At 36.7% G+C, this 15,703-nt stretch overlaps 1 protein-coding gene across 8 annotated transcripts in view; it reads left to right on the top strand.

The window, feature by feature from the left end:
• ABCB7 (ATP binding cassette subfamily B member 7) overlaps positions 1 to 15,703 on the top strand; it is a 786,091-nt gene that overhangs the window by 484,543 nt on the left and 285,845 nt on the right. For all 8 annotated transcript variants that reach the window (XR_014131590.1, XM_081759542.1, XM_081759541.1 and 5 more), the window contains one exon: positions 10,126 to 10,300. Coding sequence is in view for 7 of the 8 variants with exons in the window: in XM_081759542.1 (XP_081615668.1) it covers positions 10,126 to 10,300 (175 nt within the window). In the remaining variant the exon portion in view is untranslated. The remainder of the gene's footprint in view (positions 1 to 10,125; positions 10,301 to 15,703) is intronic.

The raw sequence follows: 15,703 nt of genomic DNA, 5'->3' as shown, positions 1-15,703 counted from the left end.
GTAATTTGTATCAAAAATTTGGAACGAACAAAAATTATTGTATCTAAATAACGTATTTGTGTTAAATGTACTTTATCATGATAAGAAGTTCTATATTCTTCTCGTATAAGATGCTATAAATGCTCTACTTTGTAATAAAACTAAAAGTAATGTCTTTGAAAGATGGTATTAGACTTGGCAAAAATTGGTTTTGTGGGGTCAATGTAATATTTCACACATACAATATTTTTATTCAATTTTCAGAAATTAGTGTATTGGTAATATACAAAGTGTACAGTACATGTAATCAGTGTACAATATTAAGATATTTTATTAATAATTGTTTTTTGGATGAGTTAACTTCAGGCATATAATCATTCTATTCTTTTCTATAATGTAATTAATATAAATGTGTACACAGAGTATGGATGTTGTTTGACAATAGTAAGGTATTTCGTTTAAAAAAAATGCTTTTTGTAGGATCACTTTAATTTTAGATATATAGTCATTCTACCTGTTTTCATAAAGTAATTAATATAGATGTATCAAGAGTATAAATGTCGTTAGTGTTAGAAATGTAGTGAAATATTTCGTTGATAATTGTTTTTTGTAGAATCATTTGAATTTTAACCTTATAGTCATTCAATGGGGTTCCATAGTCTAAAAAATTAAATGAAATCTTTAAGTTTTATGTCCCACTCTTATGCCGATTAGGCTAAAGGAGACGGTGACAATGAGAGATGAGTGAAATGGTGAAATAAAGAAAGTGGGAGGAAACGGGAGATATCCCGAGAAAACACACAAGCACTGTGTTTGTCCACCACAAAGTCCACACGGCGCGAGCTGGGATCGAACCCGGGACCCCAAGCACCAGAGGTGAACGCTCTACCACTGAGCCACCGCGCCCCCCGTTCCATAGTCTAGTGGTTAGAGCGTTCGACTCCTGATCGCCTGGTTCTAGGTTCGATTCCCTGCTAGAATACTCAAATTATTGGCGTCTGCCCATCATCGTGAGGCAAGCTGGGTAGCCATGTGATTAAAAGACATGACAGTCTATATAATTAATATAAATATATACACAGTACAAATGTTGTTTGACAGTAGTGAGGTATTTCGTTGATAATTTATTTTTGTAAGATGTATACTATTTTTATAATGGTAGAATGTGTGTATACTATTTATAGGATGTAGACCTATACATTTCTTTGTATAGACTTTTATAATGTACAATGAATTTTTATAATCAAGAGCAAAAGTTTAAAACCTTAGAATGGGCGAATCTTGCCACAAAAGCGAGATGTACCCGTAGAAAGATTAATAATAATAATAATAATAATAATAATAATAATAATAATAATAATAATAATAATAATAATAATAATAATAATAATAATAATAATAAGGGAAGGAATGAAGACGTACTAAAGGAAGCTAGTGAAGGACGACAGATCATGAAGATAATAGGAAAGAGAAGAAACAGCATGCTTGCCTATCTTATTCGACACTCCGATCGGACCACCGTGTTGATAGAGGAAAAGGCAGAAGAAAAACCAGGAAGTGGAAGACCAAGGATAGAAAAATCTATAAGTTTTACGTCCCACAGTTATGCCTGGTAGGTTAAAGGAGCTAGTGATGTTGAGAAATTGAAGGAAATGGGGAATGCAGAAAGTGGAAGGAAACGGGAGAACCCCGAGAAAACCCACACACATGGTGTTTGTCCTCCACAAAGTTCACTTGGTGCGAACTGAAATCGAACTAAGGACTCCATGCATTAGAGGTGAACGCTCTACCACTGAGCCATCACGGCTCGACCAAGGATAGATGCAGTTACGAAGAAGAGACCGTATCAAATTATAAAACAGCTCTCCCAGGGGAGAGAAAAGTTTTAAAATTTCCTTCTTGCGCATCAACCTATGATTGAAGTGAGGAAGATTATTATTATTATTATTATTATTATTATTATTATTATTATTATTATTATTATTTTATCGAGAATGTACTTCTGGGTTTGCTCCTAAAAAAAAATACACACACTATTTCCAACTATAGTTATCCTACTTTTTACAAATTTGTCTAATTCAATATGGTTTAAATACTAGTAGTAGTTTTCAAGCTACATATATGAGTTCTTTGACTAACTGAATAGTGCACGCCCCTTCTGGCTCACTCGCCACTATTTAACATTAGATTTCAGATGCCTCGATATATTTGCATAAGTTTATTATTTCTAAAATAAACATTACGTAAAAGGTCTATTCAAATTGATATCAAGTTTTTCTGACATTTGTATATTACGCATATCTTTCTTAATTTGCATTACTCACATTACCCCAGAGAACGAACACATTTTAGAGTTCTGGTTTGAACTTCTCTTACAATAATAAGCAAATATACGAGGAACAAATTTACCATTATTGACGATGCGGAGGGGAGGAAATTTTCTGGACTAGGAAGGAATGTGTGCGGGTGCAGAGCAGAGGTCTGCACGGGTCGGAATTTTCAGCCCGGGGACGGCCCGTGAATTTACAATGTGAGGCCCGACCCGAGTCCGAAATATGTCTTAGCATTTAGGCCCGAGCCCGGACTGAGCTCTGTGATAATCAAATGAGCCCGAAATAAGCCCGAATTACAGAAACTTAATTGTTAATGCAAAATTGTATTTTTATTTACAGCAATTCGAGGTAAGATTTTGCAGCTGTGTTTTAAAAGTCCTCCAGAAAGAACGGTGCAATTTGTATCGTTTTACACTATATTCACAAAGTTAGGTCCGAAAAAGTCCGAGAAATATGGTTGTATATTTAAAAATTCACAGCCCGAACCCAGGGGCGTCATTTAGAGGGCAGGGAGGGGCATTTTCCCCCCCCTGAGTTTGAGATTTATATAGATTTTATCAATAGAATAGTAGTAAGTCAGTGAAAAACGCGAAATTTTACATATATCAAGGGGTCTTGCCCCCCCCAAGCCAAATTTGAAATGACGCTAGTGCCCGAACCCCTCCTGGGCCCGAAGTGATACATGCTTTGTAGGCCCGAGCACGTGCAGACCTCTAGTGCAGAGGCGTTTCAAGTGGTGGGCGACTGCCCACGGCCATGCATCTTTAGGGACTTCGCAAAGACCAACGAGCCTAAATCGATTTGGCTCTTACATTTGTCGATGCAACAATAGAAACAAGTATGAATTCGGACTTACTTACAGAAAAACAATACATAAGGCTTCAAACTAGCTTTTCATCTATTCGTATATATTAGATCGCTAGCATACGCGTCAGGCGGCGAGTTTATTTTAAGATTGCAATAATGAATGTGTATAAGTCTTCATCGTTGGGATGAATTTTTTTCGATAAATTTTATTATAATTAGCAATTTTTTTAAAAAAAAGGGGGGGGCAGGAAGGACTCGTAAACCTTACTCGCCTTGCTGTGTAGTGCAGATGGTATGGTCAAAATCAATACTAGATAGTGAAAGTGTAAGTGTAAAGGCTAATATGGAACAGAGAAATAAAAGAGAACTTCTTCAGAAGGGAATTGGGAGGGGAGGGGAGGGGAGGAGAGTACAATGCTGTGACACTTGAAATGCGTCTTGATCTGTATACTTCAACAAACTTTTCTTATTAGATTACGCAATTTCTAGTTTCTTACTCCGATTATTCAAAGTATTCAAATGTTCTCGGAGGGAGTGACCGCCCCTCCCTTTAATCCTTCCGTGGTGTCATTCAGTTTTGCTTTTTGCTACTAATTCAAAATGCTTTCCGAAACAAGTTGTCTTCTTGTGACTGCAGGGGGTGGAAGAAACAAACAAACCGTTAAAGAAAGAAAGAAGTGGTTTTGGGCTCTTCCAGTCCAGACCATTCTAACCACTGAGAAGTGAGAATCACATTAAAACCAGCTAGAACAGATGGTCAGCCCTCTCCCCTCTGCAGCATACTTTTTATTCTCTGTTGCCAAACTTACTGAAGAATATATTACAATTAATCTAACCCATGTAACGTAAATTGGAGACCGTGGTTGGATTTATATGGGTCTTGTGTATTTGTATTAAAAATTTCAAGTCATTACCTGCAATACTTTCTTAGAAATTACCATATTAAAATTTACGTGTTATCAAATGGAGAGTTAGAAACCTAAGCGAAGAGGTAGAAGATCCCCTTAAATGCTTGTTACAAGTTAATAATTATTTATGTTTGGGCATAATGAAGAAGGTTTTGAAAAAGATGTATGTATGATATTCATATGGTTGTTCTTTGAACGAAAAAGGACCGGGTACATACTGTATATCTTCAACAATAACAATAATACTTAAGATAAAACAGGATAATTAATATCAGAACAAAAATTAGTTACACTCTGAACAGAAGACAAGATCTTATCGTAATTATGAATATACAGAATTTGATAAAAATGCAAACGATAAACGAAATCATAACGACATTTACGGTAAAACAAAACACAAAATCAACTGAATATTCTTTCGGACGCCACAACATTAGCCTAAGTGACATGACCAATGAATTCGTTTAAGTTGCACTGAAAGTCATAAACCGGAACACAGTCTTGCACGTTACTTACTTCTACAGTTCTTTGTTTCTTATTTTGAGTATTTGTACCATATATGAAATTTCTACGAAATCCAATTCGAACGAAACTAGATCTAATGATTACATGCTTCTTAAGTGTATGATTACTATTACTGTTGCTACCAAGATTAGGTTCGGTTACTCGATTACTATTACTGTTACTAATAAGGTTAGGTTCGTCTATCTTAGTGGTAAAATTAGGTTCAGTTCTCATTCGTTTTAGTGGTGGCGAGATGTCGTGTCTCCTAACGGATCTGTACTTGTCCTTTACACGATATCCACGGTAATCTGCCCTACCACGGTTTCTGTTTCTTCTGTAATTAGATTCGCTTGCATTACCGGTACACATGAATCTAACATTACTTTTCACGTTGTAATCACACTTTAATCTCACATGGACACTTCGAATTTGATTTCGATTAAGGTTAGTTTGATTAAGATTAGTACTGTATTGCACCATTGATAAATTTTCTAAATTTTGCAATGTCACATTTAGATTATTGAAGTCAACGCACTGCATCACGTTATGTAAAGGCATCATCGGATTGTTTACTAACATCATTTTAGTCTTTTCATTGAATGAACATTTCAACAGTTCTAACTCAATTAACCAATCACTATAAACATTGGTAGGAACACACGTTTTCTTTCTGAATTTCACGAATACTGGAATCAACTTTCTTCCTACTACATGAACCAGTGTCAGGTACATATCATAAAACGGTTCTATTATCATTACTTCTTCAGGATTAATATCATGTTGAATATATCGTGAATACAAGCAGTTAATAGCGTTCACTAGACGAAAATGATCATAACTTTTCGCACATTGATACATACCAAAATCTTCATTACACACAGCATCAGGAAGGCAAACAAAAACATTCAAATGAAGAGAGAAGTCGGGATAATCTGATCCAACCAATACCGCAGTATGTTTTTGTGAAAACTCGGTAAGTTTCATCAATGCAAACTCAAGATCTGCATTTTCTGTTGTTTCTATGGAAGGTTCAGGTTCATTTGGAACATTCATGTTAACCTGTGATGATTGTTCCTGTAAGTCTCTAATCTGGTGTACACTTATTTGAGCGGAGTGATCATTAACTATAGTTTCTACCACTTCGATGGAAGTTTGCATTTCAGTGAATCTATGTATAATTCGTTCCATTTTAAGATCACTTTGTTCAATTCGTAGAGTTGCCTGGTCGATTTTACTATTGAGTTGTTTCATCTATTCACCAAGATCTTGCTTTAATTGTCCCATCTGTTGATCAATTTTACTGTCAAGTTAGCTCATTCGTTGTTCCATTCGGTCACCAAAATCTTGCTTTAATTGTTCTATCTGTTGATCAATTTTACTCGTTTGTTGCTCCATTTGTTGTTTAATGAGATCGGCCAGGTCAGAAAAGCTTATTTCCCTGTTGCCATCTGTTTCAGATGTATTTCCCATAGCAGTGAGACTCATTTTAATATTCTTCGGAATTTTTTTACCACTTTTCAACACGGTAAACTCCGTCTTGTTATCTCTTTAGTAAAATCACCTCGCAGCCTTATAGTCAATCTGTACTGTTGAAATTTATTATTTAGGAAATTGCCTACTTTACTTCAATGAATTACCTAAAGGTTCCTGGCGGCAAACCACCAAAATTTTATAACGTAACTCGTTATACACAGGTCCTCAGTCATAATTATAGCTAGATTATATTATTAAAATCACTTAGAACAGTTTATGTTGCGTTTAGCTTTCCTGGTTTTTATTGTGGCACATACTTATTGAAATAAACACACACCTTTATGATTATGCGTACAACCCTAATTACACTGAAAATACAAGATATCGTTGCATTCTTTCCCTATAATTGGTTTGAAAATATCTTCTCGTACCTTGGCATTGAAATCCCCTGATAGAATTTTCATATTGTATTGCGGGAGTTCGTGAAAGATCGGTTCCACTTCTTCGTAAAGATTGTCTTTTATATCATCAAAGTGAAAGAATTACTGAAATTAAATTATAACGAATGAATTCTTATTTATGGTACGTATCAATGTAAAAATACTACTAAAATCAAATCTTTAATATATAAGTACTATTAAAACTTCCTCTAAAGACCAAAATTGAATAGGCGTATAGTTATTGTTAGTAACAGAAGTTGGAAATGGTTAAAAGAACAGCAATGCATTCTTAACATCAATTGCGAACTAATTGGGTGTAAATTTAGATATTATACGATACTGCATCGTACAGAATATTTCCATGTCTGACAAGGTCAGGAACATCCTCCTTCCTTCACAGTGGTAAAGAGGGAGAGAGTAAGGAAACTTGCTTTGATTTCCTATCAGCTGAGATGGAATAAATAGTAGTAATTTTTCGTTTATGTTTATATACAGTGGAAGTCAAAGTATTCGTACACCGACTGCAAGCTATGATTAAATGCCTTTAGGTCCGGTTTTGTTGGAGATAGAGCATTGAAACAAACGGCATTGCATTCTCCATTAATTTCTTTATTATGTACAAAACAAAACGTTTTGAAATGCGAAAACATAGACACATAATGGCAAAAGAAACCAAAATGAGCATGGGTTTTGATGTTTCAAAAGTATTCATACACTGAAATTAAAGACAAAAACGTAAAGTTCTTCGAGCTGTTGTTCACATTGAAAGCCCTCTGACGGTTTGCAAAGCTAAACACAACCACAGGCCAGCGAAACATCATTCAAGTTCAAAGAATTATTCAAGATTGAAGACATAATGGGTTGAAAAGGGACGGAGACGACAGAGGCAGAAAGAAAATTTGTTATAAGGCTTCATAACGATTGCAAATCCTTAAGGGTGATATCAGAAATTATCGGAAGACTACGTTCGACCGCGTAGTCAATCATAGATCGATACTGCGAAACATACATAGTCAAAAACATGCCGCGAAGTGGACGTTCACGGAAGGTCTTTGGACGATATGAGCGTATACTGCTGAATGAAATTAAGAACAACCCAAGAATCAGTGCTCCGCAGATTGTGGCAGAACCTGTCAAATCAAGTATGTTAGTTTTGGAATGCATTGTACGTCGTGCGTTCAACAAACAAGATTATAATGGTCGTGTTGCTCTAAAGAATTTGGTTGTATCCAAGGTGAATAGAAAGAACCGGCTCCTGTTTGCAAAAACTTACTTGAACAAAGATGTGGCCTTATGGGACAAAGTGATATACTCAGACGAGAGTAAATTTAAAGGTATTGGTTTCGACGGTAGACAAATGGTGTGGTGGAAGCCAAATACACAGATGGACCTGAAAAATCTGAGGCCAACTGTCAAGCATGGAGGTGGATGAGTGCTAGTTTGGGGGTGTACGAGTGCTTCGGAAGTGGGGAAGCTGAGAATTATCGACGGTATTATAGACCAGAATATGTACATTGACATCTTGAAGAAAAATCTACATCGTAGGGCTAATCAAATGGGCTTGCAAGGCCACTTTATACGAGGGTTGGGGCAAAAGTCATGGCAACTATTTTTTTTCTTGCAGACATGTTTGCGAATCACAAACTTCTATGTGTCACGTGAAAGTTCTGCTGGCATAGTGTGTATGCAGCACAACAGACGGCTCTGTGATAGCTGGTAGTAGCACAGCGAGTGATGTGAAATCAGTCAGTTGGTGAGTGTCGTGCGAGATGAAAGTAACCCGTGTTGAGCTGCGCGCTTACATCAAAATAGCCGTTCTTCGAGGGAGAAATGCGATGGAATGTCATAGTGAATTAGTGGAATCCCTTGGGAATAATGCCCTACCATGCCGGACAGTAGCACGGTGGGTAGGAAAGTTTCAGCAAGGACGTGTGTCAACCAGTGATGAGCAACGTTCGCGACGACCTGTCAGTGTGCGGACCGACGTGGCACGTGCCGTCATCGAGCAGCTCCTGGATGAAGACAGACGACGGACGCTACTGGATTTGGCGGATGCAAGTGGCATCGAGAAATGCACCGTCACAGGATATTGCGTAATGAGCTGCAACTACGCAAAATCGCATCGCGGTGGGTACCGCATGCACTGACGGAAGTTCAAAGGTGGATGCGCTTTGCAATATGCTCCGACCACCTTGCACGGCAGCAACAGAACAGCGATCAATTCTTGTCACGAAAAATCGCCATCGATGAATTTTGGGCCAGGGCATACGAACCAGAACTGAAACGCGTCAGTCCTTGGAGTGGCGACATGCTGGATCACCAAAGAGGCAGAAGTTCCGTCAGAATTCTTCCCCAGTAAAATTGATAGTGATCGTCGAGTATGACGTCAAGAGTGTCATTGTTTGCCACTTTGTTCCACATGGTAGAACAGTGACCGCACAGCACTACAGGACTTCCTGGTGCGACAGGTACGAAGTGGCGTTAAGGAGAAACGTCCGGATCTTGTGGACAGTGCAATAATCCTGGACGACAATGCAAAACCACATAAAGCAGAGGCAGCTACTGCGACGTTGGGGATGGGAAGGGAGCACCGACCGTACTCTCCTGACATTTCACACTGTGACTTTGATCTCATTCGAAAGATTAAGGAACTACTACGAGAGTTGTCGGTTTGCAACACGCGAGGACATTGCTAATGCTGTGCGCGAACAGGTGACCCGATTCACACATGGTGCGGCAAATGCTGAGGCGGATGGTATTCAGTGCCTCCCACATCGTTGACATCGTGTGGTGCAAGTAGCAGGGGACTATTTGAGGGTCTTTATGCCCAGGTTTGTCATGTGAACTGTATGCGTACTGTGTTGTTATTCTTTTGCACCGTGAAGGCCATATTGCCCTTTATACTACCGTAATAAATTAGTGTGTTACGATATTTCAGTGCTGTTCGTTGTCCACATATGTAGTTAACACCTTGTCCTTTCGTCTGTATATGTCACATTTTCCAACCGGACTGGTATCTTCGAGAAAAAAAATAGTGGCCATGACTTTTGCCCTAACCCTCGTATTTCAACAGAACAATGATCCCAAACATACAGCACACAATACAAAGATCTGGTTACTGTACAATGTGCCAGAGCAACTGGTCAATCCGTCTCAATCTCCTGGCCTCAATCCAATGAGCATTTATGATACGTACTCGAAAAGAAATTCCGCAAGCGCAGTATTACGAGTAAACGTTCTTTGCAAACTCCACTTGATGAGGAATAGACTTCTATAACAGACGAAAATACTCGCCATTTAGCACATTCAATGCCGAAGCGCTTTCTAGCTGTTATTAGGGCCAAAGGGAAACCGACCAAGGATTGAATCCTGCACAATCATTTTCTTTCTGGAAGTTTCGTGAGTGTACGAATACTTTTGACACATCAAAACCCATGCTCATTTTGGTTTCTTTTGCCATTATTTTTCTCTTTTTTCGCATTTACGGATTTTTTTTTTTTTTTAATAATAAAGAACTGAATGGAGAATACAGTGCCGTTTATTCCAATGTTCTATCTCCAACAACATCGGAGCTACAATCATTTAACCATAGCTTGCATTCGGTGTACGAATACTTATGACTTTCACTGTACTTATTTATTCATGTTCATAATGTGATCTATAGTAATCTTTCTGTTACAGTATTTCAATAACGAAGCATTTGAAGCTGATCAATATGACAAAGTGCTGAAGAAATACGAAAAATGTTCGTTAAAAACTAGTACAAGTTTAGCAGTCCTTAATTTTGGCCAGAATTTTATTTTCAGCTCTGCGTTGAGCTTAATTATGATTCTTGCTGCCAGAGAGATTGTTGAAGGTATGTATTTTATTTTTTTCCTAAAGTTTATTGTAGAAGTTGTGAAAAGTATTTTCTCCACGAGGTCAAGAAATCATAGTTCGAAATATCACTTAGTCACTGATTAAAATTGTCAGGAAATGCTTATATTTACTTGATTTTATACGTAAAATATAGTGATAATTTCATCTGTAAGCACTACTGCTATTATCATTGTGACTTCTAATTCTCCTCTACTTTGTTCCATCAAATTCTACCCGGCTTTATTCCATTTTTTCATAATGATGTTAATGAAAGCCTTCGATATTTTGTAGGTTACGTAGGATTAAAAATGTTTTGTATATTAAGAGTTAATAAAACAATATGGAACCACAGTTATCCACAGTTACGAATATATATATACGGTACATAAAATAAGTTTTCCGTAAGTTATTAAGCGGGAAATATTCTTCCCAAACAATTAACAGAATGATAGAATTGTATAATGTTGCACACACTTGTAACTAATATGCTGCAAAAGTCTTCATGGATTATTATATTTATGGATTTCAAGTTTATTTATATTTGTTTGTTACAAGTACATAAATCGTTATAAACAGTGACGTAACCAGCGCTACACATTTGGTGCCTTAAGTCCCGTTATGCTGGCAAGTACCTAAATGTGAATAAATAAAGGACCGTGCTGGTGCAGTTGCCAAATGCTCACTTCAGGTGCTTGGGGCCTCTAGTTATAGCTGCTTGCACTGATTGGGCTTTGTCGTGGACAAGCACCATGCGCAAAGTTTGTCGGAATTCTCCCTTTTCCTCTTCATTCCATCATTTCGTTCATGACCATCTTCACTATCTCTTAGCCTCGCTGTATAATCGAGGGACGCTAAATTAATGTATATAGTTTATTTAATATTGATAAAAGTTGTTTCATTTGTTTGTTCTTTCCTTTTATATACAGTATATATACAGTACAAGTATAGAGTCTATCTGTTTTTATTATTTGCCAAAAATTGAGAGATAAAAGCGGATAAAAATTAAAAGTGAGTTATTAACCCTTAACTGTGCTGGTAAAAAAAAAAAAAAAGTCACGTTTACCTGCTGGTGGAGTACCTAAACACCCCATGTGAAAATTAACTTTATTAATATAACAGCATTTTCATTGTACATAATATATACAGAAAATATTACACACAATTGGGACAAACATAATGATAATGGTCCTCGCAGATACTTTTGTTGCATTTGTTACAAAACACTTTTGTTTTTCTGTCCAGTGAACGCGGGCAAAATGCACATCTCCTTACCTTTTTACTTGCATTTTCTTCTGCTGCTGTCTCTTCGGGTTTCTTACGATTCTCTCCGCTCGTCCTTCTTACAAGTTCTTGTAATTCCCTAGGTAAATATCTTGTTTCCCTTCTGGAAATGTGAGGTTTCCCTAGGGCCATACCTAACCTAGCTCCATCAAGAAGTTTCTTCTTTCAGGCTGAGATGACTCATTTCCGAAATAAGTTCCATTTGTTTTAGAAACTACTTGACTGTTTACTGCGGCTATGTTCAGAATAGCATGAAATATAACCATTGGCCATCTTCTGATTCGACGGGACATTGAATATTTTGCGCATAATTCGTCCAAGGTGTCCACACCTCCTTTTGTTCTGTTATAATCGTGTATCATATCAGGCTTTCCTGTTTCTGCATCAATTGCTTGATCAAAATGCATACTTGAAAGCAGACGTCAATGGGAACAAAATATATCTGACAGTTACGCACAAAAGAATTCCACACATATCTTATTGCAGCAACTTGTTTCCGCACAATCAAAGGGTAAACACGAAAGTATGGAAAGAAGTCTCGACACACACATAGTAGAACGAAAAATATCCCTTCCAGTTCCATCTGAAGCAAATGAACCTGTCACATCCTCGTGTCCTGATTTTATCATTCCTGATAAGTAGAGAAGGCCTATGAACGATCGAAGCTCTATCATGTCAATGTCATTTTTGTACGGAGATTTGGGATCACGAAATTTTCCACGTTTCTCTGGGATCTTCACATTTGTGTTCTCCAAAACACAACGTAACATATCTTGTGAACAAAACAGTTCCCAACAACCAACAGTATCTTCTGAAGGAACTTTTTTGCACAGCCTTTTGTTCCAGGTAAATGCAAAAAGGTATTGCAAGACCTGGTACGTTTCTTTACATGAGCACTTTTATACCATTTAAAACATTTATTTTTTCCGTAGAAGAAATCTGAAACATCGTCGTTATCATCATCCGATGACTTCTTTCTTCACTTTGTTCTGAACTAGATGAATGACCGCTTTCGATATAAAACTTACGATCTGCATTTGATTCAACATGAGATTCTAATTCGTTCTGCAGAATAGCAGTGATTTCGTCTTCACCCAAGGATTTACTATTGAGATATATTTGTCTGTCATGTTTTCAGCATAATAACACAAATAGATATGTTAAAATAAAAGCAAGAAATACTTTCAATGAGAAAGAAGTAAAAATATAATCTATATAAATAAAACTGACGTTACTGTGCTCCTGGGGTATTATTGTACCCCAATAACGTATTATTCGCAACAGTTAAGTCGCAATTACGTTATAACAGCATCACTTGCACAAGCGCACTGCCAAGTGAAATTACTGTGGAGGATGGCGCCATCTGTTAGCGAGAAGTAAACATGCGTAACATAATAGAGGCAATGGGGTATTTTTATACCCCACCAGCACAGTTACGGGTTAAGGAGGTGCAGTGGTAGTGATGGAAAAGAAATGGTATGAGACAAAATTAGAAAATTTGTGTGATGGCACATACGAAGTAATAGGGGGGAAAGAGTTAAGGAGAGAAATAAAAGAAGAGGTAATTTGTTCTTTAAAAAAGGAGATTACCAAGCAAGTTTAAATGAACAAGGAAGAATTCCAGCAATGAAAGGATTTCCGAAGATTCATAAGGAAGTGATAAAGCTCAGACCGGTACTTGCCTGCAGGAGGAATCTGTGTGAATCGCTGGAGGAGAAGGTCAAGAAGATAGCTGAAGTTTTAAGGAGAGAGCAGGAGAGTAATAGTGTTAAAAATTCTAGGTAACTGAAGGACAAACTGGAAAACATGGGACTTATTGAAGGTAGAACACTGTTATTAGTGTTGATGTGAAAGCAATATTTCCGAGCTTAAAAAGGGAGTATATATTGAAAGCAGTGACAAAGGAAATGGGGAAAAGAAAATACGTGGTTGAAGTGCAGAAAAGCTTAAAGAAGCATTGAAAACAATATGGAGGAAAGTTTCTGCGTTATAAGAGAGAATCTAGCAAGGATCAAGGAGGGCCTGAGCATAGGATCGAGAATGAGTCGGGTATGGGCGGAGATAGTGATGAATAGGTGTGAAAAGGAAACCAAAAGGAAAGGAGGGGACAAGCTTATATTCTTCAGTAGGTATGTTGATGATTGCTTTGGGATATGGAAAAGTACTTGGAGATAACTTACTAAATTTGTAAAGGAAATAGAAGACCAAGAGAAGAGCATAGAACTGGAATTGGAAATAGAGGAAGATAAAGCCATTGAGTTTCTAGATATGAAAATAAGCAGGCAGAATGACAAGTTGGTCACTGAATAGTTCCAAAAGAAGTGTGCGTCAATGAACTTCTGTCATAAAAGAAGTGATGTTGATATATCTACGAAGAAAAATTTCGTAGAAAATATGGAAGAGAGGATCGTGTGGATAAGTAGTGACCAAAGGAAAGCAGAGGAAAACAATAGAGAAATTTCACATCAATTGAAGACCAATAGATATGATAAAGGAAAGCTAAAAATGGAAAGGATAAGGAAAAAGAACCAGAAAAGTAAGAAGAAGAAGAAGGAATATAAGAAAGAAGAAGATGGAGAAGAAGAAAAGAAGCCATGGTGGTGAATAGAAAGTATAGGGGAGGATACTGAGATAATCAAGAGAGTTCTAAAGAAAATAGAGAACATTTCATTATACAGGAAAGGGAGAAGAAGACTATTGGATGTGTTAAGAATGAAGAAAAAGAAGAAAGCCGAGAAGAAATTATGGAAAAAAGGGGAGTGCTTTGTAAGATAAAGTGTGGTGATTGTGATAGCTGTTATATAGGTGAAACGGGGGAAAAGTAAAAGGAGGAGAAGGTCAAGATCAAGATGATGATAGATTGGAAGGAGATAGGAATGCCATTTTTAAGCATGTAAGTGACACGGGGCACAATATTAATTGGTGTGAGTGAAGTGTCAGCAAGGGAACAAAGGACGTTAATAAGAAAATGGAAGGAGGCCAGAGTCATTGAAAAAGAGGAAAGCTGTATTATGAATTGTAATACAGGACTTATAATCGACGAGCAGTGAGGCAAGTTATTGGAAAGTCTTAATTTGTAGCTTATTTTCCTCTGGACCAGGGAAGATCTTGGTATTTAGTTTCAATTTGATCAACTTCTATTATGATTGGATAATTGTTTATTGATTAGCCAATTAGCGTTCAGAATTTTCCGTGTTTCTGTTATATATGTATGTTAAAAGAATTTAAAAATTATTAACAATGACCATATATATATATACAATTTCATTTATTTTCGATAGTGTCTGAAGAAAGATATGTTAGATATCCGAAACGGTCACATTTATTATTTTATTATTTTATAATAAAACGGTGCTTTGCTCAGCATTTGTATTTTAATGTAAGTGATTGAATATACCAAAGCTAGTATGAACCAGTTAGTTATACGTCAACATGTTAAAATAATTAAAAGAACCTAATAACCATCCACTTTGTACTCTCATTTGCTTAATGGACGAACCCAGACCTAAAGAAAAAGTTTTCTGTCCAAATCTCATAAGCAGTGGCAAATTTGCTATAGAAATTTACCCTCTTTCCCTCTTAGAAATGTAATTTTCAAGACGCTGAAACATATATGTTAGTTAAAAGTTGAAATACCGAGTTTCACGCATCCACCTTAAGCAAATCCTTCTTTACTTTATAAATATTTTCTGAATAAGTAATGGGGAATTCGAACATTAAAGAAAGTGAATCCTTTGTTCTTTCCCTTTTATGTGTTGAATTTTCCGTTTTGTTTGTTTGTTTGTTTGTTTGTTTGTTTTACAGTGGCAAATTTGTATGCCAAGTTTCATTTTACTAGCTTCAGAGATTTAAGATATACAATACTCTTTTTTAAAAAAAGATCGTACCCCACCCTTTTTTAAAAATTCTTTTTGATATTTTACTTTCGTAAGAAAATGATTTTTTAAAATTAAAATCTAACGACTCTACTTGTATGCCCAGAAAGTCACTTATCTAAACTCTTTTATATAAGAGTACAGAAGATAAACACAGTCAAACTCATTGACTTAATCAACAGTTTCCGATTTCTTTTGACTCAACTTATTCGTACATTTCCCACAAGCTGTAGTTTTAAATTCAC

The sequence above is a fragment of the Thermobia domestica genome, chromosome 5 (assembly GCF_964235325.1).
Source record: "Thermobia domestica chromosome 5, izTheDome1.hap1.1, whole genome shotgun sequence".
Taxonomy (NCBI): domain Eukaryota; kingdom Metazoa; phylum Arthropoda; class Insecta; order Zygentoma; family Lepismatidae; genus Thermobia; species Thermobia domestica.
This window is presented reverse-complemented; position numbering and strand designations above follow the sequence as displayed.